The sequence below is a fragment of the Podarcis bocagei genome (assembly GCF_964188305.1).
Source record: "Podarcis bocagei genome assembly, chromosome: 12".
Classification (NCBI taxonomy): Eukaryota; Metazoa; Chordata; class Lepidosauria; order Squamata; family Lacertidae; genus Podarcis; species Podarcis bocagei.
This window is the reverse complement of record NC_138137.1, coordinates 57942807-57968063: the sequence shown is the minus strand read 5'-3', so window position 1 is coordinate 57968063 and position 25257 is coordinate 57942807. Positions and strand designations below refer to the sequence as shown.

The following is a 25257-nucleotide window of genomic DNA, read 5'->3' as shown; positions in this document are numbered from 1 at the left end:
ACTGGCAGAATCTGAGAGTGGGCGGTCCTTAAACCTTCCCCGGGAAAGTAGTTTCTTGATGCCCAGTCTGCGCTTCCCCTCTCGGCGCAGAGGCCTACTGCGCAGGGAGGGCGTGGGTAACGGAGGACCTCTCTCCTCCCCCCTTTGCCCAGGCAAGGTGTCCTGGCACCACCACGCCTCCTCCGAGCCCTGCAGCTCCTCTCCACTGGAGGCATGGTTACTCTCCTCCGCTGAGGAGGTGCTGCTTCCCACAATCTTTGGGGGCTCTCTGTAATCCATCCGGCTTTTCCCCTCTCGCCCCGGAGCCGATGGCGGTTCTCTGACAGGCAGGGAAAGCAGTTTCCTTCGCCGCAGTACGAGGGCACTGCCACCTCTGCGCCTGTGATGGGTTTGTTGAGCCCTTCGCAATAAATCCCTCTGCTCAATCAGAGACGTATTTTACAGCCTTTATTGTACATATTTACAAGGCACAGAGCATCACTTCCAGCGTCCGAATCATCCATAGCAGATCCTGGGAGAGGGGACTTCCTGCTCCTCCTCCAGCAAAGCACCTTGGGCAATCCCAAACGGTTGTTCCCGGCGTTTTAACCCCCTCCTGTCCTGAGCTGACGAAACAGGTCTTCCCTCTCCCTCCGTGCCTGTGATGGCCTGTGATTCGGACTCGGAGGCTGAACCTGAGGGATCCCAGCCTGCACAGGATTCCCCGCCTCCAGAACCAGCTGAGCTGGGGCTGGGGCCTGAGCCTGAAGGGTCCTCACCTGTGCCAGATCCTCAGGAGCAGACACCAGCTGAGTCTGCTCTGGCTCCTGAAGTGATGGAGGACCCATTGCCTGCAGGTGCTCCTTTCTCAGTCCCGTCAGAGGAAGCTGAGGTTGCCTCTGGGTCCAGTAACCCTCCAGCTTCTTCTGAGCTGCAGAGGCTCAGGGCAGAGAGGCGGAGGGAACTAAGTTCCTGCAGGAGGAGTGCTCGCCTCCAGGCCAGGAGAGGTGAGTCACCTGTGGACCGGGGCCGCCCTATGGCTCGGGGGAGATAAAAGCCAGCCAGCCCTAGTCCCAGGTTGCGGGAGCAACATTGTTGGTAGCCTGTTCCTGCCTGCACCCTGTCCTGCTCGTCTGCCAGAGTTCCTGACCTCACCCGACTCCCTTCCTTGGATCCCGCTTCAGCTTTGATGGACAGCCTCCATACCGCACCCTCGACCTCGGACTGGACTCGGACCTCGCCGCACAGTTAACCCTCGGGACCAGTACAGTGCCTGAGCTGGTAGAGAGGTGCTGATGCCTGATAACATCACCTGAGTAGCTTCCCCTTGCTCTCCACCCTCTTTCAGTGCTGCCTCTTCTACCGGCCCCTCTCTCTTCCCCTCCTTCAACTCCGGAGCCTTCCCTGCCATCTCTGTGACAGTACCCATCTATTAGAACAGAGCTCCCCCAAATAGCACCTGGCCTCACCCACAGAGGTCCCCCCTGGCGCCCACACTGCACCCTTTCGTACTGGCCTTTTGGGAGTTGCAGTGGCAAACATCTGGAGAGTGCCGGGGTGGCGTGGGGCAAACGTTGCCCTATGTACACTACGGATCTCCAACTAAGGGACGTTGCTGGATGTTTTAAAGCACAGAGCACTGGTTTCCAAACCTTCCACGGACCACTTGAAAGTTACTGAGGGTCTTCACGAACCACTTAATGATTCTCCTGCCTGTTGTATAGCAACTGTCCAGCACTGTGATAAATGCTTTGGAATTTATTAAAATTAAAACTCTCCAGCATGGACATTCACAGACCACTGCGGGTTGGTGGGACACTATCTGGGAGCCCATCGCAGATGGACACGTGATTCTTTCACAGAAAGTCAGCAGGCAGGGCACTAGGTTTTGGAGATCCCTATGGACAGGCCTTGCTCAAAGAGAGGGATGAGGCTCCTGATGCCCTTCGGATGTCGCCGGACTGCAGCTCCCATCATCCTTGACCAAAAGCCATGCTGAATGGGGCTCATGGGAGCTGAAGTTCAGGAAGTGCCCCGAAAACTTTAGGTAGAGGACTCATTCTGACCCTCCCAAGAGAATCATTCCCAAAAGCATTCCTGGGTGGGCCAGAGCGTCTGTAAAAGGGATTCCAGGTATACATTTGAAAGCCAGAGTCAGGTCCTTTCCCAAACTTGGTCTCCCGCAGTTTTTAGACTACAACTCCCATCATCCTTAGCTAGCAGTAGTCAGGGATGATGGGAACTGTAGTCCAAAAACAGCAAAGTTTGGAAACCCTGTTTTACACAGTCACACAGCCATGCTGACCCTGGGGTGTGTTCAGGTGTGGATTGCAGGGGGTGGCACATTCATAACGAGAGTCACCCCACATTTCCTTGGGCCCCGCTCCTCCCAAGTGTTACGAGGTGGTCTGTTAGAGGTCCTGCATCCGTCGCTCTCACTCCCCGAGGTGGCTGTAATCTCCCAGGACGGAGCGCGCTGTCTCAAAGGCCTGCTCAAAATCTCCTTCCTCGCAGCCGTGCCTCCAGTACCAGTGCAGGAAAGCGTTGCTCTCGTACATGGCCCTCGCCCGCCGCTCCACCCGCTGCAGGAGGTCAGCTGAGCTGCTGTGGTTGGCACAGACGGTCAAGCTGTGCCGGCCGGGAGCCACGAGGCTGGCAGCATCTGGAGGGAGGACAGAGGTGGTGGATTAGCACAAGCTCTGGAGCCAGCCTTAAGGAAAGGCTTAATTCTGAAGGAAATCAGCCCTGAGTCCTCACTGGAAGGACAGATCCTGAAGCTGAGGCTCCAATATTTGGCCAACTCATGAGAAGAGAAGACTCCCTGGAAAAGACCCTGATGCTGGGAAAGATGGAGGGCACAAGTAGAAGGGGACGACAGAGGACGAGATGGTGGGACAGTGTTCTCGAAGCTACCAGCATGAGTTTGACCAAACTGCGGGAGGCAGTGGAAGACAGGAGTGCCTGGCCTGCTCTGGTCCAGGGGGTCACGAAGAGTCGGACACGACTAAACAACTAAACAACAACAACTGGAGCCAGCCTAAAATATATAGATTTACAGCAGATGTCCAAAGCACATCATCAGGATGTGTTGGAAACTGCATCCAAAGATGCCCCCACCCCATGGAACAGCCTCCCCAGAGAAATTCTCCTGGCATCATAATTCAGCCAGGCCTTTAAAACTAATCGTGCTTGGATATAATATTAAAAAGCAGAGACATCACCTTGCCAACAAAGGTCCGTATAGTTAAAGCTATGGTTTTCCCAGTAGTGATGTATGGAAGTGAGAGCTGGACCATAAAGAAGGCTGATCACCGAAGAAGTGATGCTTTTGAATTCTGGTGCTGGAGGAGACTCTTGAGAGTCCCATGGACTGCAAGAAGATCAAAGCAATCCACTCTGAAGGAAATCAGCCCTGAGTGCTCACTCAGCGGACTAGCAGGTGAAATTATCAGACTATGCGGAGATAGCAAGATTGATAGGGAAAGTCAGAAATCAGGAGGATCAAAACTTCAACAAGGAATGGGACAAATACAAAATGTATCTAAAGGAACACGGTAATCACTTGAGTTCTTTGGCAGACTTTTAACAACTCCTGCAATGTTAAAGAGACTATGGATATTGTGGAGAACTTCAATGTGGATAAATTATAATATGCAGTTGACTTGGATATACTAAGGACCCATGGAGGGGGAGGAGGGAAATCCTAAGATTCAAAAGAATCTTTTTAAATTTTGGAATATCAATGTCTTAACCTGAGATTAATTTTGTAAAATCAATAAAAAATATTTTTTGTGCTTTATGGTTTGGCCCTCTTAAATATCTGCGTTTCTCCTTTCCCATAGCCTTCATTGTCCTACACTGCACTTCAAGTGTTGCTATTTATGAGCTGCTCAGAGAAAACTTGTGTTACTGGGAGATTTCACTACAGTGGTACCTTGGTTCTCAAACGCCTTGGTACTCCAAAAACCTGGAACCCAAACACTGTAAACCCGGAAGTAAGTATTCTGGTTTGCGAACATTTTTCGGAAACCGAATGTGCACTATTTTGAGTGTTACATTTCCCATTTGAGTGTTACACTGAGTTTTGTCTGTTTTTGCTATTTATTTTGTGTTTTTGTGGCTCTCTCTCTCTCTCTGTGTGTGTGTGTGTGTGAGTGAGAGAGAGAGAGAGAGAGAGAGAGAGAGAGACAGACTGTGTGGAGCCCAGTTCAGCTACTGACGGATTGATTGTGTGACTGCAGTACATTGTTTATTGCTTTCATTTTATGGATTAATGGTCTCGTTAGATAGTAAAATTCATGTTCAATTGCTGTTTTAGGGGTTGTTTTTAAAAGTCTGGAACGGATTATTCCATTTTGCATTACTTTCTACGGGAAAGCGTGCCTTGGTTTTGGAACACTTTGGTTTTGGAACGGACTTCCGGAACGGATTAAGTTTGAGAACCAAAGTACCACTGTATATAGATTCAGTAAGCAGTACAGTGGTACCTCTGGATGCGAACGGGAGCCGTTCTGGAACCCCGTTCGTACCCTGAAGCGAACGCAACCCGCGTCTGCACGTGCTGCGATTCGCCGCTTCCGCGCACGAGTGTGACGTCATTGTGAGCGTCTGCGCATGCGTTAGCGGCGAAACCCAGAAGTAACGCGCTCTGTTACTTCCGGGTTGCCGCGGAGTGCAACCTGAAAACACTCAAGCCGAAGCTACTTCAACCCAAGGTATGACTGTAATAGTAGTAGTAATAATAATAATAATAAATGTCCTGGGCAGAACCAGAACCAGGGGCTTGCGAGACTGACCTGTCCAGTAAGTAGCAGCGAAGGGGTTCCACGAAACGCAGCGGTAGCCTTGCCTCAGCTTCCTCAGGACCAAACTGGGGTTCGCGAGAAAGGCGTCATCCCGGGGGCCGCGGGCCACGGCCAGCACGGCTGTGCTCTGGTGCTGCCGGCAAGCCTGCTAAGGACCAAAGCACAAGGGAGATGGAAGAGCCCTCACCACCCGACCCACCACCTGCTGCCCTTCCATGGGACTTGCATCCACGGATGCTCCCGAGGGAGCAGGAATTCCTTAGGCTAAACAGAGCAGGAACAGGGAAATCCAGCCGGACGGTTTTCATTAAGGGTATTTGTTCTTTGAAACTACCTTCCAAATTCCGCTTTGGGCTGGATTTTACAAAGAGTTTGTTCCATGGGCAGGGAACTGGATCCGGCCCAATCGCCTTCTAAATCTGGCCCACGGACAGTCTGGGAATCAGCGTATTTTCACATGAGTAGAATGTGTCCTATTATTTAAAATGCATCTCTGGGTTATTTGTGGGGCCTGCCTGGTGGAAAAGGATCTAGGAGTCTTGGTTGACCACAAACTTGACATGAGCCAACAGTGTGACGCGGCAGCTAAAAAAGCCAATGCAATTCTGGGCTGCATCAATAGGAGTATAGCATCTAGATCAGAGTATTCTGCTCTGGTCAGACCTCACCTGGAGTACTGTGTCCAGTTCTGGGCACCACAGTTCAAGAAGGACACTGACAAACTGGAACGTGTCCAGAGGAGGGCAACCAAAATGGTCAAAGGCCTGGAAACGATGCCTTATGAGGAACGGCTAAGGGAGCTGGGCATGTTTAGCCTGGAGAAGAGGAGGTTAAGGGGTGATATGATAGCCATGTTCAAATATATAAAAGGATGTCACATAGAGGAGGGAGAAAGGTTGTTTTCTGCTGCTCCAGAGAAGCGGACACGGAGCAATGGATCCAAACTACAAGAAAGAAGATTCCACCTTATCATTAGGAAGAACTTCCTGACAGTAAGAGCTGTTCAACAGTGGAATTTGCTGCCAAGGAGTGTGGTGGAGTCTCCTGCTTTGGAGGTCTTTAAGCAGAGGCTTGACAACCATATGTCAGGAGTGCTCTGATGGTGTTTCCTGCTTGGCAGGGCATTGGACTCGATGGCCCTTGTGGTCTCTTCCAACTCTATGATTCTATGATTCTATGAATGTGTGCTTTTATTTAAAATACATCTCTGGGTTATTTGTGGGGCATAGGAATTCGTTCATTACCCCCCAAAAAAATATAGTCCGGCCCCCAACAAGGTCTGAGGGACAGTGGACCTTCTATCCCAGCTGAATTCCTAGTATGATCTGCTATCCGAGGCAGGAGATTCTTCCTCTGAATTTTACACTGCAGCCTGCACGGGGGCAAACGCCCAGAGGTAGAGAAGCCCAAGTTACTCATTTAACTCCCCCCAGTGAAAAGATACAGGTTTTCCATCCAGAGACTGGCGAGGCAGCGGCTGCAGCACGGAAGACGCCAGACTGTCCCAAAACACCGTCCCCCTGGGGAAATGAAACGCAGACCCCACTCACCACAAAGGCAATCCCATATGGAGGGAGGTAAGGAGCAATAACTCCAACAGTGTCAGAGAACTTAACTCTTTTTTCAAAGAAACGAAACAGCTCAGGAAGCCAGGCCTAGTTAGACCCTCAGCAGATCAGCTGTGGGGACTGAAGGCCCTTGCTTTCTCACTTTCCCCGCCGGAATCTGAGACTCCATCACCCTGCCTATCTTTGCTCCCCCCTCTTCATACCTCTTCTGGTTCTGGGAGACCAGGGGCAATAGCAGCTGATCACAGCAGGAGGGGGAGACCCCCAGCAACCTGCTTCCCCAGCAACCTGCCTCATCTCTGCTGCTTCTTCTTTAAAAAAAAATATTATTCAAAATTATAACAAGACATATTATCCAAAAACATATCATCCTTGTCCCCCCCATTTTTCCTCCCTCCCCCCCACAACCCCCCCACCCCCGACTTCCCTCAGTTCCAGTCTTTGATTTCTCTAAGAATGCTGTTTTCTGCATCTTACACAGTTGTATAGATCCTCAAACTATTTAGCTGATTATTATCCATAAAAAGCTTGTGAATGTTTATTCAAAGCCAGCCAAGGAGTCCAGTTCGCTTTGTTCCGTCTTCAAATACTTTGTAAAGGGTTCCCATTCATCCTTAAAGTCACAGTTATCCTCGTCCCGTAGCTTATATGTCAGTTTTGCCAGTTCTGCATAGTCCATCAATTTTTCTTGCCATGATTCTTTAGTTGGGGTTTCTTCAGTCTTCCAGCCTTGTGCTACCAGAACTCGCGGCCGTTGTCGCATAGCCTCATCTCTGCTACTTGGCTCCCTTCCTCTCCGCCTCAGGACTGCTCTCTGCCCCAGACTCTCCCTGCTCACTAAGCCGTTGCCTCTTCAGCTTCCGGCACCTCCTCTTCCCAGTCTGACCGCTCATCTCTGTCCCAGCAACAAGCCCTGCTGCTCTGAGCTGCCTTTCCCTGGGGGTTCCCCTTGCACCATTCTTCTGCATCTTAGCCAGCCCATGATGGGCGCTGCTTATACCAAGACAGACCAAAGACCCATCTAGTACACAGGCTGACAGGTGGCCCTCCAGGGTTTCGGAGAAGGAGATGCTATTTTGGAGGTGCTATTGGCGACTGATCCTGGGACCTTCTACATAACGACTGAGCCATCCCACTGTCTATATACCAGTTAAACTGGGTCAGGCAGCACTATATATTCTGGTACAACAGTGGTACTTTGGGTTACATATGCTTCCGGTTACAGACTCTGCTAACCCAGAAATAGTGCCTCGGGTTAAGAACTTTGCTTCAAGATGAGAACAGAAATTGCGCAGTGGTGGCGCGGCGGCAGCGGGAGGCCCCATTAGCTAAAGTGGTGCTTCAGGTTAAGAACGGTTTCAGTTTAAGTACGGACCTCCAGAACGAATTAAGTACTTAACCCGAGGTACCACTGTATGGAATTTTTATTTTACTTTTGTGTATTAAAATATATATAAATAATTTTTATTTGATTTTAAAAGAATAAGAAACAAATGTAACAAAACAAATACAAAAATCCATACACAGAGATTACTCTGAATCTTGTGACCTACTCCCACCTCGGCCATGGGTCCCAATAATAACATTTATAACTGCCTATCAGTTTGTTGGGACGCGGGTAGTGCTGTGGGTAAACCACAGAGCCTAGGACTCGCTGATCAGAAGGTCGGCGGTTCGAATCCCTGTGATGGGGTGAGCTCCCGTTGCTCGGTCCCTGCTCCTGCCAACCTAGCAGTTCGAAAGCACGTCAAAGTGCAAGTAGATAAATAGGTACCACTCTGGCAGGAAGGTAAACGGCGTTTCCGTGCGCTGCTCTGGTTCGCCAGAAGCAGCTTAGTCATGCTGGCCACATGACCCGGAAGCTGTACGCCGGCTCTCTCGCCCAATAAAGGGAGATGAGCGCTGCAACCCCAGAGTCAGACGCGACTGGACCTAATGGTCAGGGGTCCCCTTTACCTTTATCAGTTTGTTATCTCGTTTTTTGTCCATCTAAATTGTCCGTAATTTTTCATTACATTACAAGAGTGTTTAAAATCCTGCTAATGCTGTCATCTCCTTACAGTGGTCTCCTAAGTAAACTATAATTTCCCCCCATTCTTTTTTAAAGCTTTTGACTTCTTGGTTCCTGAGCTTCCTGAGCTGAGTTAATTTTGCCATTTCGGCATAGTCCATCGTCTTGGTGTGCCATTCTTCTCTGGTCGGGGTTGTCTCTTCCTTCCGTCTCTGGGCTGATAACATCTGAGCGGCAGTTGTTGCCTACTTTATGTATGAAAATATAGACTTCACTCTACACCTTTGTTTGAAATAGAGCTGTTTTAATGAAAATAAGACTTTGGCCTGGATTCGGCATTCTAGCTCCCGCAGGCATCCCCGGACTTGACCCTCCAGCTGTTTTGGGACTACAACTCCCATCATCCCTTGCTAACAGAACCAATGGTCGGGGATGATGGGAATTGTAGTCCCAAAAAGATCTGGAGGGCCGAGTTTGCCTATGCCTGTGCTAGGGCAACAGGGCTTTTCCTCCACTACTTCAAACTCCTACAATGCCGGGTCATCTAGTATCACCCCCTGCAAAACAAGCAACACAGCAGTAATAATAATAATAATAATAATAATAATAATAATAATAATAATAATAATAATAATAATAATAATAATAATAATTTATTATTTATGCCCCGCCCATCTGGCTGGGTTTCCCCAGCCACTCTGGGCGGCTTCCAACAAAACACTAAAATGCAATAACCTATTAAGCATTAAAAGCTTCCCTAAACAGGGCTGCCTTCAGATGTCTTCTAAAAGTCTGGTAGTTGTTCATCTCTTTGACATCTGGTGGGAGGGCGTTCCACAGGGTGGGCGCCACCACCGAGAAGGCCCTCTGCCTGGTTCCCTGTAACTTGGCTTCTCGCAGCGAGGGAACCACCAGAAGGCCCTCGGAACTGGATCTCAGTTTGCAGGTAGAACAATGGGGGTGGAGACGTTCCTTCAGGTATACAGGGCTGAGGCCGTTTAGGGCTTTAAAGGTCAGCACCAACACTTTGAATTGTGCTCAGAAACGAGTTGAAGCCTCCCAGTGAGGCCCCTGTTCCTACCTTGTGCTGGCTTGGGCTGTGTGGAGGAACTTGAAGGCAGGCATGGGGCAGACGGTTCTCAGCAGCTCCCAGGGCTCCATCCCCAGGCTAACCCCACTGCAAAGAAAGGGACAGGGAACTGAGAAGAGCAGACGTAACAGGCAACACCTGCCCCAGGGCCTCCCAAACCATTTTGGGGCTGGATAATAAGGATAATAATTTTATACCCTGCCCATCTGGCTGGGTTTCCCAACAGAATACAGTGTACTTAATTCATTCCGGAGGTCCATTCTTAACCTGAAATTGTTCTTAACCTGAAGCACCACTTTAGCTAATGGGGCCTCCCACTGCTGCCGCCGCGCAATTTCTGTTCTCATCCTGAAGCAAAGTTCTTAACCTGAGGTACTATTTCTGGGTTAGCAGAGTCCGTAACCTGAAGCGTCTGTAACCTGTGGTACCTCAGGTTACAGACGCTTCAGGTTACAGACTCCGCTAACCTAGAAATAGTACCTCAGGTTAAGAATGGACCTATGGAACAAATTAAGTTCTTAACCCAAGGTACCACTGTATTAAAAACACTAAACATTAAAAACTTCCCTAAACAGAGGTGCCTTCAGATGTCTCCTAAAAGTCAGACAGCTGTTTATTTCCTTGACATCTGATGGGAGGGTGTTCCACAGGGTGGGCGCTACCACCGAGAAGGCCCTCTGCCTGGTTCCCTGTAACCTCACTTCTCGCAGGGAGGGAACCGCCAGAAGGCCCTCGGAGCTGGACCTCAGTGTCCGGGCTGAACGATGGAGGTGGAGACGCTCCTTCAGGTATAAAGGGCCGAGGGCGTTTAGGATGGAAGTTGTAGTCCGGAATGCCTATTGGGTGCTAGGCTGGGGAAGGCTATCTCAGGTGCACACGTCTGCAGAAAGCATTTGGCCTTTCTTAAGAGAATGCAATGGAACGGCTCCTCAATCAAGGGTCGGCTGGACAGGAAGCAGCAAAAGTCAGCCCCTGTTCCAAGCTCCTGCCTCGGACTCACCTTTGTGATGTGAAAATCTTTAGTGGGCAGAGAAGCCCAGCAAGGCAGGAAGCGAGGTAGGCATTCATAGAAGGGAAGGAGACTTGGCACGAGGCTTCAGGAGTGTCTTTCCTTGCCAGGGGAGCGGCTGCCTGCTTCAGAACCTCATCGTTGTGAAACAGAAGGACCCCGTCTGCATACCTGGGAGGAGGGCAAAGCCGGGTCAGGGGCATTTCTGATAGACTAATTTATTATTATTATTATTATTATTATTATTATTATTATTATTATTATTATTATATCGTTTAGTCGTGTCCGACTCTTCATGACCCCATGGACCAGAGCACGCCAGGCACTCCTGTCTTCCACTGCCTCCCGCAGTTTAGTCAAATTCATGCTGGTAGCTTCGAGGACACTGTCCAACCATCTCGTCCTCTGTCGTCCCCTTCTCCTTGTGCCCTCCATCTTTTCCAACATCAGGGTCTTTTCCAGGGAGTCTTCTCTTCTCATGAGGTGGCCAAAGTCTTGGAGCCTCAGCTTCAGGATCTGTCCTTCCAGTGAGCACTCAGGGCTGATTTCCTTCAGAATGGATGGCTCTGATCTTCTTGCAGTCCATGGGACACTCAAGAGTCTCCTCCAGCAAGATAATTCAAAAGCATCCATTCTTCGGCGATCAGCCTTCTTTATGGTCCAGCTCTCACTTCCATACATCACGACTGGGAAAACCATAGCTTGAACTATACGGACCTTTGATGGCAAGGTGATGTCTCTGCTTTTTAAGATGCTGTCTAGGTTTGTTATCGCCTTTCTCCCAAGAAGCAGGCGTCTTTTAATTTCGTGACTGTTGTCAGCATCTGCAGTGATGATGATGATGATTATTATTATTTTATATCCTGCCTTACAGCAGCTACTACTATGCTATAAGATCCACTGTCCTGTGATATCGTATATGAGTTTGTACTACTGATGAAGCCTAAGACGGCGAAACATGGCTAATATTCCGGAAATCCTTGCCAGACTGCCACAACCTTTTGTGTGGATTGTTGGACTCTATGAACAGACAGGTGGAATAGACACTTTCACATATATGGACCTTATGCATAAGCTGATTAGAGTATGAACTGATCCACTGGATCTTCTACATTTTTAGTTGAACTTTATGAGCTACTTCTGTTAAAATCTACAATTCAATACAACGAATAGTATATATTATTTTTTTCAAACGTACAGCGGGTTATGTATTGTGTGTTTATTGAATGTTTCACGTAACCAGAGGTTTGTTGTTCTTTTGCGCTTGTTTATATATGAACAACTTGCATATAGACGCAGGCTTGCCATGGACAAATTCAATGATATTTGGAATCCATTCTTACAAATACTGGAACAGGTTAAGATCTGGTGAAGTACAATAACAACCTGTGTATCTGAAGAAGTGTGCATGCACACGAAAGCTCATACCAAGAACTAACTTAGTTGGTCTTTAAGGTGCTACTGGAAGGAATTTTTTATAATAACAACCTTGTAAAATATTCAGTTTGGGGTTCCCCCCCATCCTCCCCCCTTGTTTTCCCTTCTGCGCGGCTTCTGTTTCTCCTTTTTGGTCGCATCTCACCATGTCTGGTGCACATATAAGGGTAAAGGTACCCCTGCCTGTACGGGCCAGTCGTGTCCGACTCTAGGGTTGTGCGCCCATTTCACTTGAGGCCGGGGGCCAGCGCTGACCGGAGACACTTCCGGGTCACGTGGCCAGCATGACGAAGCTGCTCTGGCGAGCCAGCACCAGCGCAGCACATGGAAACGCCGTTTACCTTCCCGCTATAAAGCGGTACCTATTTATCTACTTGAACTTAGGGGTGCTTTCTAACTGCTAGGTGGGCAGGAGCTGGGACCGAACGACGGGAGCTCACCCCGCCGCGGGGATTCGAACCGCCGACCATGCGATCGGCAAGTCCTAGGCACTGAGGTTTTACCCACAGCGCCACCCGCATCGCTGGTGCACATATAGTTATGTACTTTTTGAACTTTCAGTAAAGATGTTAAAAATAAATAAATGCTTGCCATGCTTGGAGGAGAACCGTTGAAATAAAGTGGAAATGCCTAACTCTGGCACATTCATTCTGACGTGTCTACCCTGAGTACAGTGGTGCCCCGCAAGACGAATGCCTCGCAAGACGGAAAACTCGCTAGACGAAAGAGTTTTCCGTTTTGGAGGTGCTTCGCAAAACGAATCTCCTATGGGCTTGCTTCGCAAGACGAAAATGTCTTGCGAGTTCCTGCAGGTTTTTCCCCCCTCCCCCCCTTTTTCTAAGCCGCTAAGCCGCTTATCAGCTGATCCGATCCGCTAATCCTTCAATGGGCTTGCTTCGCAAGACAAAAAAAACCGCTAGACGAAGAGAATCACAGAAGGGATTCTTTTCGTCTTGCGAGGCACCACTGTAGATCTTAAGTCAGCTATATTCCAGTGCCGTTGCTTTTTTCCTTTTGCTGGCCAAGCCTTGCAAGAGACAGACCTTCTTTTACTCACCTCTGAAGCCAAGACAGGCACAACAGGGCGTTGTAGTGCTGCAGGGGGCTCTCACCAGCTTGGTGCGGTGCCACCGATACGGACAGGATGTGGCCGAGGGGGTACTCTTCTCGAATGGCTTCGCACAACCGGGAACTCAGCCCTAGGGGAGAAGAGGCCAACGCAAACAGTTTAGCATTGCTTAACAGCAGGGAAAGAAGGAGTTGCTATTATTATCACTGATAATAATAATAATAATAATAATAATAATAAGAAGAAGAAGAAGAAGAAGAAGAAGAATGAATAAATCCCAACAAAATAGTGGCAAGAGAAACTGATGTATTATGCAGAACTGGCTAAATTGACATACAAATTGCGAGATAAGGACAACTGTGACTTTAAAGAAGAATGGGAACTTTTTACAAATTACTTAAAAAGACAACAAATTGAATTGGACTCCCTGGCAGGTTTTGAATAAACATACACAAATTTATTGATTGATAACATGGTAGATAGATAATGTAAGGATTTGCATAATTTTACAACATGCAGAAAATAATATGTGTTGAGAAATCAGAGAGAGGAGCTGAGGGAAGTCTCTGAGGAGGGGAGGGAGGGTTTGAGGGGTGGGAAGGGGGGGAATAATGAATATGATATGTTTGGATAAGTTGTTATGTTGAAATTGCTAATAAACACATTTTTAATAAATAATAATAATAATAATAACAACAACAACAACAATAATAATATGTATATCTCGCCCATCTGGCTGGGCTTCCCCAGCCACTCTAGGCGGCTTACAGCATATATAAAAACACACCAAAACACCAAGCATTAAAAAAACAGAATATCCTATATGAGCAACAAACCAACCAACCAATTGATAGAAACCAATAACAATGATAAAGAGTTTATACTTATACCCAAATTAAAATAACCGCAACCCCAAGACCACAGCCTGACAAAAACAAAACAGAGGAACCACAATTAAAACCATTTAAAACATTTTAGGCATTTGCCCCAACCTAAGAGATGTTCCAGCAATGTCCCTCCGTACATTGTTATGTAATTATTATTATTAGAATGTTAATTGGCCAAAGGCCTTGTTGAAGAGGACAGTTTTCGCCTGGTGCCTAAATATGCATAATGAAGGTGCCAGGCGAACGTCCCTGGGGAGAATATCCCACAAACGGGGGAGCCACTGCAGAAAAGGCCCCGTTCTCGTGTTGCCACGCTCCGCACCTCTCAAGGAGGCGGCACACGAAGGAGGGCCACAGAAGGTGATCTCAGGGTCCAGGGTGGTTCATATGGGAAGAAGCGGTCCTTGAGGTATTGCCGTCCTGAGCTGTTTAAGGCTTTACAGGTCAAAACCAGCACTTTGGATTGGGGCCAGAAGCTAACTGGCAGCCAGAGCAGTTGGACCAGGATCGGTGCAAGATGTGCAAACTGCCTCGTCCTGGTGAGCAACCTGGCTGCCGAATTCTGCGCTGGCTGACGGCAACCCTGTTTAGTGGAGTTTTTAATGTTTGGTGTTTTATCGTGTTTTTAATATTCTGTTGGGAGCCGCCTAGAGTGGCTGGGGAAACCCAGCCAGATGGGTGGGGTATAGATAATACCGTATTTTTCGCTCTATAACACGCACCTGACCATAACACGCACGTAGTTATTAGAGGAGGAAAATCCGTAGGCATGCCACCCATAGGCATTCCCTCCATAACATGCACAGACATTTCCCCTTACTTTCTAGGAGGAAAAAAGTGAGTGTTATGGTGCAAAAAATACGGTAAATTTGTTGTTGTTAAATTTTATTTATACCCTGCCCTCCCCAGCCAAGACCGGGCTCAGGGCGGCTTACACCGGTATAAAAACAATTGATTGAAATGCAACTTAAAAACAAGATTAAAATACAACATTAAAATGCAGCCTCATTTCAGCAGAAACTCACAAAACTTTTTGGGGGGATGAAAACGTCAAGTCTTCACCAAGGCTAACTATCCAGGCTGGTCCTACATGGGCCAGAAAAAAGCCAGGGAAGTCCCCAAATAGGAGTTCCATCACAGGAGGAGAAAGGAAAAAAGGAGAGGGGGAGGGAATCAAATTGATTCCAAGCCAAAGGCCAGGCAGAATAACTCTGTCTTACAGGTCCTGCGGAAAGAAATCAGATCCTGCAGGGCCCTGGTCTCATGAGGCAGAGCGTTCCACCAGGTCGGGGCCAGTGTTGAGAAGGCCCTGGCTCTGGTTGAGGCTAATCTAACTTCCTTAGGGCCCGGGACCTCTAGGGTGTTGCTATTTATGGACCTTGTTGTTGTTGATTATTATTATGAACCATCTTCAAAGGGAGCCCACACTGTGCCTTTAAAAGCACATGGCTTCCCGCAGAGAATACTGGAAACTGTAGCTCACCGCAGGTGCTGGGAAGTGTAGCGCCATGAGGTGCAAACCACGGTTTCCGGGATTCTTTGGGCGAAATGCATTGTGTGGCTGTGGCCGTAGTCAGGGGAGGGGAAAATAAATTTCATTCAAACGACGTCCTCACCAGCTCCTGTGCCCCCGCTGAGGCTGTGGAACAGCACAGTCCCACCGTAGAAATCCCTTTTCTCGGCCTCTTTCCGCAGACTCTCCATTGTCCGACTGCACAAATTCTGCTCGCCCTCCGAACGGACGCCGTGATAACCTGTGAACCGCAAAAGGTACAGACACCAAGTGAGAACAGCTGCTGGAGACGAGCAACAGGGCAGGAGGGTCCCTGCTTTTTATTATTATAATTTTTATTAAATTTTTGTTTCACATTTTAGAATACAGTCATACCACGTTACGTTTGTTTCATGTAACGCTCTTTCAGGTTACATCCCGCGGCGACACAGAAGTACTGGAAAGGGTTACTTCCGGGTTTCGCCCCTCGCGCATGCGCAATGTGCAAAATGACATCATGTGCATGCGCGCCAAATCGCAACCTGTGCATGCGCAGATGTGCTGCTGCGGGTTGCACTCTTTTCATGTTGCGAACGGACCTCCAGAACGGACTTCCCTTCTTCTTTCCATGGTTCATTTTGCACAGCATAAATCCCTACATATTTTATATACCGTATTTTTTGCTCTATAAGACACACTTTTTCTTTCCTAAAAAGTAAGGGGAAATGTGTGTGCGTCTTATGGAGCGAATGCAGGCTGCGCAGCTATCACAGAAGCCAGAACAGCAAGAGGGATCGCTGCACAGTGAAAACAGCAATCCCTCTTGCTATTCTGGCTTCTGGGATTCAGATTATTTTTTTCGTGCTTTCCTCCTCCAAAAACTAGGTGCGTCTTGTAGTCTTATAGAGCGAAAAATACGGTAAACTACACCAATCAGTATTCCATTATAACAGAAATCCAAAGTTGCTGAGGGTTTTTTTGGAAATAAGAAGTAGTTGAGCTTTTTTGGGGGGTGATCAGGGTCCCACAATCAGCCATGATTGATCAGTAGATCGCGATCAACCTGTTGGAGATCCCTGCATTGTAACATCCATCAAAACTTCTTTACACTGTTGAATTTATCTTAATGCTGCTGCCCACGTTTTCAGATACAGTCGTACCTTGGCTCCCGAACGCCTTGGGAGTGAAACATTCCAGCTCCCGAACCATCGAAAACATTCAGCTTTGGAATGTTCTTTTGGAAGCCGAACACTCCTTACGGGGTCCTCGCCGTGGGATCACATTCACCCAGTGCTATACCAGCTGCATTGGCTCCTGGTGGAGTACAGGATCAGGTTCAAGGTGCTGGTTTTAACCTTTAAAGCCCTATACGTACCTACGGGACTGCCTCTCCTGGTATGTCCCACGGAGGACCTTACGGTCTTCAAACAAAAACATCTTGGAGATCCCGGGCTACAGAGAGGTTAGGCTGGCCTCAACCAGAGCCAGGGCTTTTTCGGCTGTGGCCCCGATCTGGTGGAACCTGATGTCTTTCTGCAGGGCCTGCAAGACAGAGCTGTTCCACCAGGCCTTTGGCCAAGGCACAGCCTGACCCCCTCCTTCGGTAATCCTCACAGAACTCTAGTAGAGTGGTTGCCAATAATTTGATTTTGAACTGATTTTAGAATGAACTGATTTTAGAATGCTGTATTACTTTACTGTTGTTAGCCACTCTGAGCTCTGCTTCGGCTGGGGAGGCCGGGATATAAATTATTATTATTATTATTATTATTATTTGACCAGGCTTCCACGGCTTCTGATTGGCTGCAGGAGCCACGCTTTGGTTTCTCCACGTTTCAGAAGTCGAATGCACTTCCGGAACGGATTCTGTCCGACTTCCGAGGTACAACTGTACCTGCCATTTCCCTCCATATACCGTATTTTTCGCTCTATAAGACGCACCAGACCACAAGACGCACCTAGTTTTTGGAGAAGGAAAACAAGAAAAAAAAATTCTGAATCTCAGAAGCCAGAAGAGCAAGAGGGATCGCTGCGCAGTGAAAGCAGCAATCCCTCTTGCTGTTCTGGCTTCTGGGATAGCTGCGCAGCCTGCATTCGGTCCATAAGACGCACACACATTCCCCCTTACTTTTTAGGAGGGGAAAAGTGAGTCAAAAATACGGTATATTGGCTCTCTTCCACTGTCTTTCCATTCTTACGAGCTTTCCAGAGGTTGTTGGATGCAGAGGAATGGTGGCGGTGATCGAGCTGTGGAGCCCCCAAGGGAAGAGAGCTCAGAGTCCGGGGAGTGGAGATGGGATGACGATGAGCTTTCAGTGGGAGAAGACTGGGAAGAGGAGGTGTTGGAAGCAACAGAGCCTAGTGAGCAGGGAGAGTCTGTGGCAGAGAAAAGTCCAGAATCGGAGACAGAAGCCGGAGAGGAAGGAAGCCAAGAGGCAGAGATGAGTCAGGCTGTTGAAGAAGCCAGAGTACCTCCCCTTCCTGTTGTGACAAGCTCCTCTCCCTGCTTATCTCCCAGAACCAGAAGAGGTCTGAAAAGAGCAGAGCAGAGGTTGGTTGCACGCGGGCGCTGACTTCGGATTGCTTGGGGAAAACCCTGGAAAGGAGGGAGCTTAAGACTGTGGAGAGGTGGGGACCTTCTGTCTTGGCAAGTGATCCATGAGTGAAGACCCATAGCTGTCAACTTTCCCCTTTTCTTCCGAGGAATCCTATTCGGAATAAGGGAATTTCCCTAAAAAAAGGGGGGGGGGAACGTTGACAGCTATGTCAAGACCTACTGGGGATGATCTGCTGTGCTCATGAGGCCTGACACTCAGCCAAGCCTATGCAGATGTTCTTGCTAATAAAAAGTTAACTCCAACATTGAGCGGCGTGATGATGGGGCATTGCTATAACGGAGAACTCGGGGGCTCTTACCATAAGCCCAGTTGCTGCCTCGTCCCTGCTTCCCCATGATGAGATTGGACTCTCTGAATAGCCTGGTTTTGGGGTGGGAGGAGGAAAAAGGAATAATGGTGATGATAATGATGAAACTGGCAGAGAGACTTTATTTAGGTCTCTGTGCACTAAAGCAATAGAATAAAAATATGTTTCGCGTGGGGGTTCTGTTCCTGGCCCCTGTGCGCATCGCTGCAGTGCATATAAGCGCACTGTGTCGCCCCCACCCCCGTTTCTACCGTCTTCCACTTCCAAAAGGGATCATATGTCAACTGGATGCACCTAAACCGGTCATCACCTGTATACAAAGTTTTCACCAAGAAAGTGGATTTCTGCAATCTGAACCAAGCGAATGTGCATATAAAGCTTATTTCGCACAATTTAGCCTTCTGGCTAAATGGGATGCGGGTGGCGCTGTGGGTAAAAGCACTGAGCCTAGGACTTGCCGATCAGAAGGTCGGCGGTTCGAATCCCCGCGACGGGGTGAGCTCCCGTTGCTCGGTCCCTGCTCCTGCCAATCGAGCAGTTCAAAAGCACGTCAAAGTGCAAGTAGACAAATAGGTACCGCTCCAGCAGGAAGGTAAACGGCGTTTCCGTGCGCTGCTCTGGTTCGCCAGAAGCGGCTTAGTCATGCTGGCCACATGACCCGGAAGCTGTACGCTGGCTCCCTCGGCCAATAAAGCGAGATGAGCGCCGCAACCCCAGAGTCGGCCACGAGTGGACCTAATGGTCAGGGGTCCCTTTACCCTTCTGGCAACCTTTCACCACTGGAAATCCCGCTTACCCACCCCAGTTTCTGGGATTTCAGAAGACGCTGAAAGCTTCCAAGCCTCTCTCGGCTATGCAATCTCATAAAAGGCTCGTCCCCTCTTGGATCCTTCCCCATCTCCATGGAATACAGTGGTACCTCAGGATACAAACGCTTCAGGTTACAGACTCCGCTAACCCAGAAATAGTGCTTCAGGTTAAGAACTTTGCTTCAGGATGAGAACAGAAAGCGTGCTCCGGCGCGGCGGCAGCAGGAGGCCCCATTAGCTAAAGTGGTCTTCAGGTTATGAACAGTTTCAGGTTAAGAACGGACCTCCGGAATGAATTAACTACTTAACCTGAGGTACCACTGTACCCACTACCCGAATAAATCTATTAACAGTGGCCTGGAGATTACTTATGTTGCCTTCCAAGGAAAGCAGGGCAGCGGAGATGGAGCCCCCTGCCACTTACCCTCTTTTGATTTGTTTCTGCAGCTTCCTCACCACTTTGGGCTCACTGTCTACACAGACAGCGCTCAGATGGGCATCCTGGGAGCAGAATGGGTAACTGGAAGAGACACAGCAGCAGCTCACATCAGGGGAGACCCAAGACACTTTCGGTCCACCTAGTTTTAGTTGAAATTCCTGCATCGCAGGGGGATGGACTAGACAATTGCCGGGGGCCCTTCCACCTCTACAATTGTATGATTCTATGAATCATGGAGGGACGCGGGTGGCGCTGTGGGTTAAACCACAGAGCCTAGGACTTGCCGATCAGAAGGTCGGCGGTTTGAATCCCCGTGACGGGGTGAGCGCCTGTTGCTCAGTCCCTGCTCCTGCCAACCTAGCAGTTCGAAGCACGTCAAAGTGCAAGTAGATAAATAGGTACCACTCTGGCGGGAAGGTAAACGGCGTTTCCGTGCGCTGCTCTGGTTCGCCAGAAGCGGCTTAGTCATGCTGGCCACATGACCCAGAAGCTGTACGCTGGCTCCCTCGGCCAATAAAGCGAGATGAGTGCTGCAACCCCAGAGTCGGTCACGACTGGACGTAATGGTCAGGGGTCCCCTTAACCCTTTATGATGGAGTGATTCCAGAACTTTGGAGACATCCCTCTATGCAAAACGATCGGTGCAAAGTCTGTTTAAACTCAATGCAATGTAGTAAGTGATGGCTTTTTGTCACTGACAACACGCCCCAAAAATGTGAGTTGCTTAAGGAATGGTGAGCCTGTGATCCTCCAGATATTGCTGGGATCACAACTCCCATCATCTCTCACCGCTGGCCCTGCTGGCTGGGGATGATGGGATCTGGAGTCAAGCGGCAGATCGAACGCCACCGGATCCTAGTCCTTGGGTTAGATGGCTTTCACCATTTCTGGTTTTGAGAAGCCCATTGCTTTTCAGAACAGCTCTAGAAGGAGTTCCAGCCAAGAAATTAAGAATTGCATCCCTCTACGCATCATTATATTCAAAATTAAACCCAGAGCTCTGTATTTCTTTCTCCTGGCTCAGCTACTGAGACATACTTGAGGGGTGAGGACGAAGGTCTGTCTCTGATTTGAAGCCTTTTAAAAAGGCAGAGGAATTGATTGACGTATTTTTTTCCTGGCCACCCAGGGAAAGAGGAGGCCATGTTTTTCCCTGGGCCCAGAGGATACAACTATGATTATTACAGAAACGTTATGATCATAAACCACTTCCAAGCATTCAGAGTTCTTCACATGCATCAACTAACTGAAACCCTTACAACGACCCAGCAAGAAAAGTCGTGAGAGGAGGATATTAATAGACAGGATAATAAACTGTTTTTATATGCAGCAATAGCAGCAAGAGTACTATTGGCACAGAAATGGAAACAAGAAGAACTACCGACGAAAGAATTGCAGACAAAATTAATGGACTATGCAAAATTAGATGACAGGAAGGATTCGAAACCTGCGGGATCGGAGATTCTCAGAGGACTGGAGTAAATATGTGAATTATTTGAAAAGCAATTGTAATCAACAGATTACGCTAGTAGGACTGCAAGAAGTTTTGTAAGGAGGACTATGCGAAATATTACAGAAGTATGAAGAGAATTATTAGTGAAGGACTATTAAAAGTAATAGTGAAATTAATGAAATGCAGATAAAGTGATAAAGACTGAAAAATCTTCAGATGTGGTTGATGGAAGTCCAAAATATTGTGTAAGATAAGAAAATATGTTATATGATTTGTGGAAATTGTGTGTGTGTGTGTGTGTGTGTGTGTGTATATATCTATCTATCTATATATATGTATATGTATATATATACATGCAGGTTTTGGTGTCTTCGGGTGTCTTCCCGTGTAAGAGTTGGGGTGTCTAGGCGACGTTTCGACGAGGTCTCACTCGTCATCTTCAGGCTGGTGCTTTCGGCTTCTTGTTACTAGAACAGAGCACCAGCCTGAAGATGACGAGTGAGACCTCGTCGAAACGTCGCCTAGACACCCCAACTCTTACACGGGAAGACACCCGAAGACACCAAAACCTGCATTCCTGTACCCGTGAAAATCTACGAAAGCATATATATACATATATATACACACACGTGAAAATCTACGAAAGCAAACACACACACATACATATACATATGTATGAATGAGAAAAGTCACGAGAGACTGGAGGCCCAACTATAAGCCTGTGGTCTGATCCAGCAAGCTTTTCTAACAGACGTACATGTCAGCTTCTCGGTTACTTGTGCCGGTAATGATTTGCCACCATTCCTGCCCAATCTGGTTGCCACACTGTCCAATCTGTAGCCACACAGCAGACATGGTTCCTGGAAGAGTAAAGACAAAGAACATACCAGTGTTAGACATAGGACCTCACAACAGGAGAAGATGTTAACTGAGTCCGTGGACACGATAAAAGCAGGTGATGTTGAATGGCTATCTTTTGTTGTTGGCATGGGTCTGTCTCAAGTGACAATGGAGTGTGCCTGAGGGGGTGAAGTCAAACCACCGTGTTGGCAGTACTGAAGTAAGCTCCCCGGGGCACAAGCCTGGCCAGTGTGTCTGGAGGTCCTGGGCTGCACAGACGACAAGACCCTGTCTCGGCCTCGCTGATGAAGCCCAGAGGAAAGCAGAGCAAGGTGTTTGCCACCTGCTTGGTTGCAGGATTTGCCGAAAGGTGGCATACAACCATTTTAGGGACTACATTCCAAATACACTAATACCTCCGCAAACGTCTGCCTCGTTAACAGTCCATTTTGGCAAATGTCCGCGGCAAACCCGGAAGTACCAGAATGGGTTACTTCCGGGTTTGCTATTCGTGAATGCACAAAGCACTAAATCGCGCTTTGCACATGCGCAGAAGCGCAAACCGCTCCGCGCACAGAGCCGAGCTTTCATCAAGCATCCAGGGCTCCGGAACGGATCCCGGACTCAAAACAAGGTACCACTGTACGTAAAAAAATAAATAAAAATATTTAGCTTTACGTAATGATTGTACACAACAAACGTAACAATTCCAAGAAGAAAAAGAAAAGGTTCTCTTGAAGTTCCATTTCTAAATTTTATACCTCGATCTTTTACTGTAATCTATCTATTATATGGGACGTGGGTGGCGTTGTGGGTAAAACCTCAGTGCCTAGGACTTGCCGATCGCATGGTCAGCGGTTCGAATCCCCACGGCGGGGTGCGCTCCCGTTGCTCGGTCCCAGCGCCTGCCAACCTAGCAGTTCGAAAGCACCCTTGGGTGCAAATAGATAAATAGGGACCGCTTACTAGCGGGAAGGTAAACGGCGTTTCCGTGTGCGGCTCTGGCTTGCCAGAGCAGCTTCGTCACGCTGGCCACGTGACCCGGAAGTGTCTGCGGACAGCGCTGGCTCCCGGCCTATAGAGTGAGATGAGCGCACAACCCTAGAGTCTGTCAAGACTGGCCCGTACGGGCAGGGGTACCTTTACCTTTACTATCTATTATACATCCATAGTATCCAAAGTTCATGTTACTTTACAAGTGTTATTGTATTCCTGCTAATGATTTCGGCTGTTTACAGTGGTCTCTAAGATATGCCATAAAGTTATTCCAATCCTTGAAAAAGATTTGGTCTTCCTGATTTCTGATCTTTCCCGACGTTTTTGCCATTTCGGCATAGTTCATCAACTTGGTCTGCCATTCTTCTCTGGCTGGGACTTTATCTTCTTTCCATCTCTGGGCCAATAACATCCGTACAATGCTGGATGGAACTTTAGATGATGACCAAAACCTGGCTTTCCTTTAGATGTCCTCCAAATGATAACATCTGCTGTGTTATGCTTTGCTTCTCCTACATGGGCTACTTTCCTAGGTTGATGAGCCCCATCTGCCCCTCACTTCTGTGATAGGAATTTTGCGGTAAAGGGACCCCTGACCATTAGGTCCAATCGTGGATGACTCTGGGGTTGCGGCACTCATCTCGCTTTATTGGCCGAGGGAGCCGGCATACAGCTTCCAGGTCATATTGCCAGCATGACTAATCCGCTTCTAGCGAACCAGAGCAGCGCACGGTGTTTCCATGCGCTTTTCTGGTTCGCCAGAAGTGACCTAGTCATGCTGGCAACATGACCCGGAAGCTGTAAGTAAAGCGAGATGAGCGCCGCAACCCCAGAGTCATCCGCGACTGGACCTAACGGTCAGGGGTCCCTTTACCTTTAATCTTTCCTTACAGGTTTGCTGTAATGTTGAGATTAGCTGAGGAGGGGGGTGAACTATGGACTCCTTGGAGAAAAAGGTGGGTATAAATGCAATAAATAATCTGCTTACCTGCTTAAGAAAGCTGGAGAGGCCAGCAAGATGGAGATGCACCTATCGTAAAATGCCTGGGGAATTTCTAGCACTGTTCTGAAGAAACAAACAAATAAATATTATTCATCTATCAGATTTCTTACCCATTCCAGAGTGGTTTAATAGCAGCTTGAAAACACAATAATAACAAGAAGAAAGAAATACTTGTGAGTAAGCACGTGATAGGTTCAGGCTTTAAACGATGAAAAATTGTGCCCATAGTGGTACAAAAAACACCTGCTGCACAGTGAAAGAGATAACAATTATTCCTATGAAGCAAAAAATAAATCACCGGCGCCAATAAATACAGAGGAGAAATGCGTTCCTGCAATGCAAATCAGTCGACAGAAAACCACAGGTGAGAGAACTGCAGACAAAGTCTTAGTAGCAGTGGTATTTAAAGCAAAACACATCAATAATCCGAAATACCGCCGGATGAAGAGCCCGACGCTCTCCGCCTGCGTCCTGGGAAACGCGTCCTCCTCCTCCTCCTCTCCAAGGAGCGCGGCGGCGCTTTGCAGCAAAAGCGCGCTTCCTTCGGAGCTTGCAAACCGGCTCTGCAAGCCGGAGGGGAAGGGGAAGCGTGTCGGGATGGCGTCGGAAGGGAGGACCCGCGACCTGCAGCCGCGCAGCGCTTAAAGGAAGCCTGCAGGAGAAAGGGGCGCCGGTTGCGCGGAGCTGCGCCTTTGCAGCAAGTAGGAAGTCGACGAGCTACAGTTTCCGTTTGGACGTTTCAGGACTCCGGGAGGAGGAGGAAGAAGAGGAGGAGGAGGAAGAAGAGGAGGAGGAGGAGGAGGGAGGAGGTGGCGGCGGCTGCTCCTCCTAGGAGCGCGATCGCCGCCGTTAAACGAGGACAAAAAAAAGAAATAAAGCCAGGGAAGAAGGGACAGAGGAAACTCGGAGAGGGAAGGAAAGGAGGCAGCAGCGAGGAGGGCGAGGTTGGTGCCAAGAAAAAGCCCTGCAAAAATCAAAATACAAGCCGCCGCCGCTGGAGGATCGCCCGTTGGGGGAAAGAAGAAGACGCCTGGATCTTGCCCAGGGAAGGAGCTCGTGGGACAGGGCCGGAGGAGGGAGGTCAAGGAAAGGAGAAGGGCGTTTTGGGGAGGGGAGGGGAGCCGTCTCCCGATCCTTCGAAGGCTCGTCTGGGGCCTAACTATCTCCTCTGCCCACCTTGCCCTCGTGGATAAAATATTTCGGTTGCAAGCAGCAGCAGCAGCAAAAAAGAGAGGAGCCTTTTGCAAAGAAGCGAGCGCCGTTTCCCCTTTTCTCCGCTCGAGGATTTTACAAATTGCATTATTATTATTTTGCGCCCCTGCTGCGCGCCTGGGACGCGGGGAGCAGTTTGCAGAGAGACCCATGGCCTGATCTGCAGCCAGCGAGGATTTACAGCGCTTTTCTTGGAGGGGTTTGGTGGGGGGCGTCCTGTTTTGCTTTGGGGT

At 48.6% G+C, this 25257-nt stretch overlaps 1 protein-coding gene across 2 annotated transcripts; it reads right to left on the bottom strand.

Annotated features, from left to right (window-relative positions):
• Positions 1 to 425: 425 nt before the first annotated feature.
• On the bottom strand, positions 426 to 21828 carry LOC308569650 (tubulin delta chain-like; the record flags this gene model as incomplete). Of its 2 annotated transcripts, XM_081163820.1 has the most annotated exons (10): positions 426 to 2641; positions 4776 to 4917; positions 6229 to 6304; positions 9445 to 9540; positions 10454 to 10633; positions 12957 to 13098; positions 15472 to 15609; positions 18264 to 18325; positions 19506 to 19601; positions 21731 to 21828. In XM_081163820.1, the coding sequence occupies 10 exons, from the start codon at positions 21826 to 21828 to the stop codon at positions 2415 to 2417; spliced, it is 1257 nt and encodes a 418-aa protein (XP_081019946.1). In that variant the 3' UTR covers positions 426 to 2414. The 2 variants fall into 2 exon arrangements, with proteins under 2 accessions (XP_081019946.1, XP_081019947.1); XM_081163821.1 differs by lacking the exon at positions 19506 to 19601.
• Positions 21829 to 25257: the final 3429 nt, after the last annotated feature.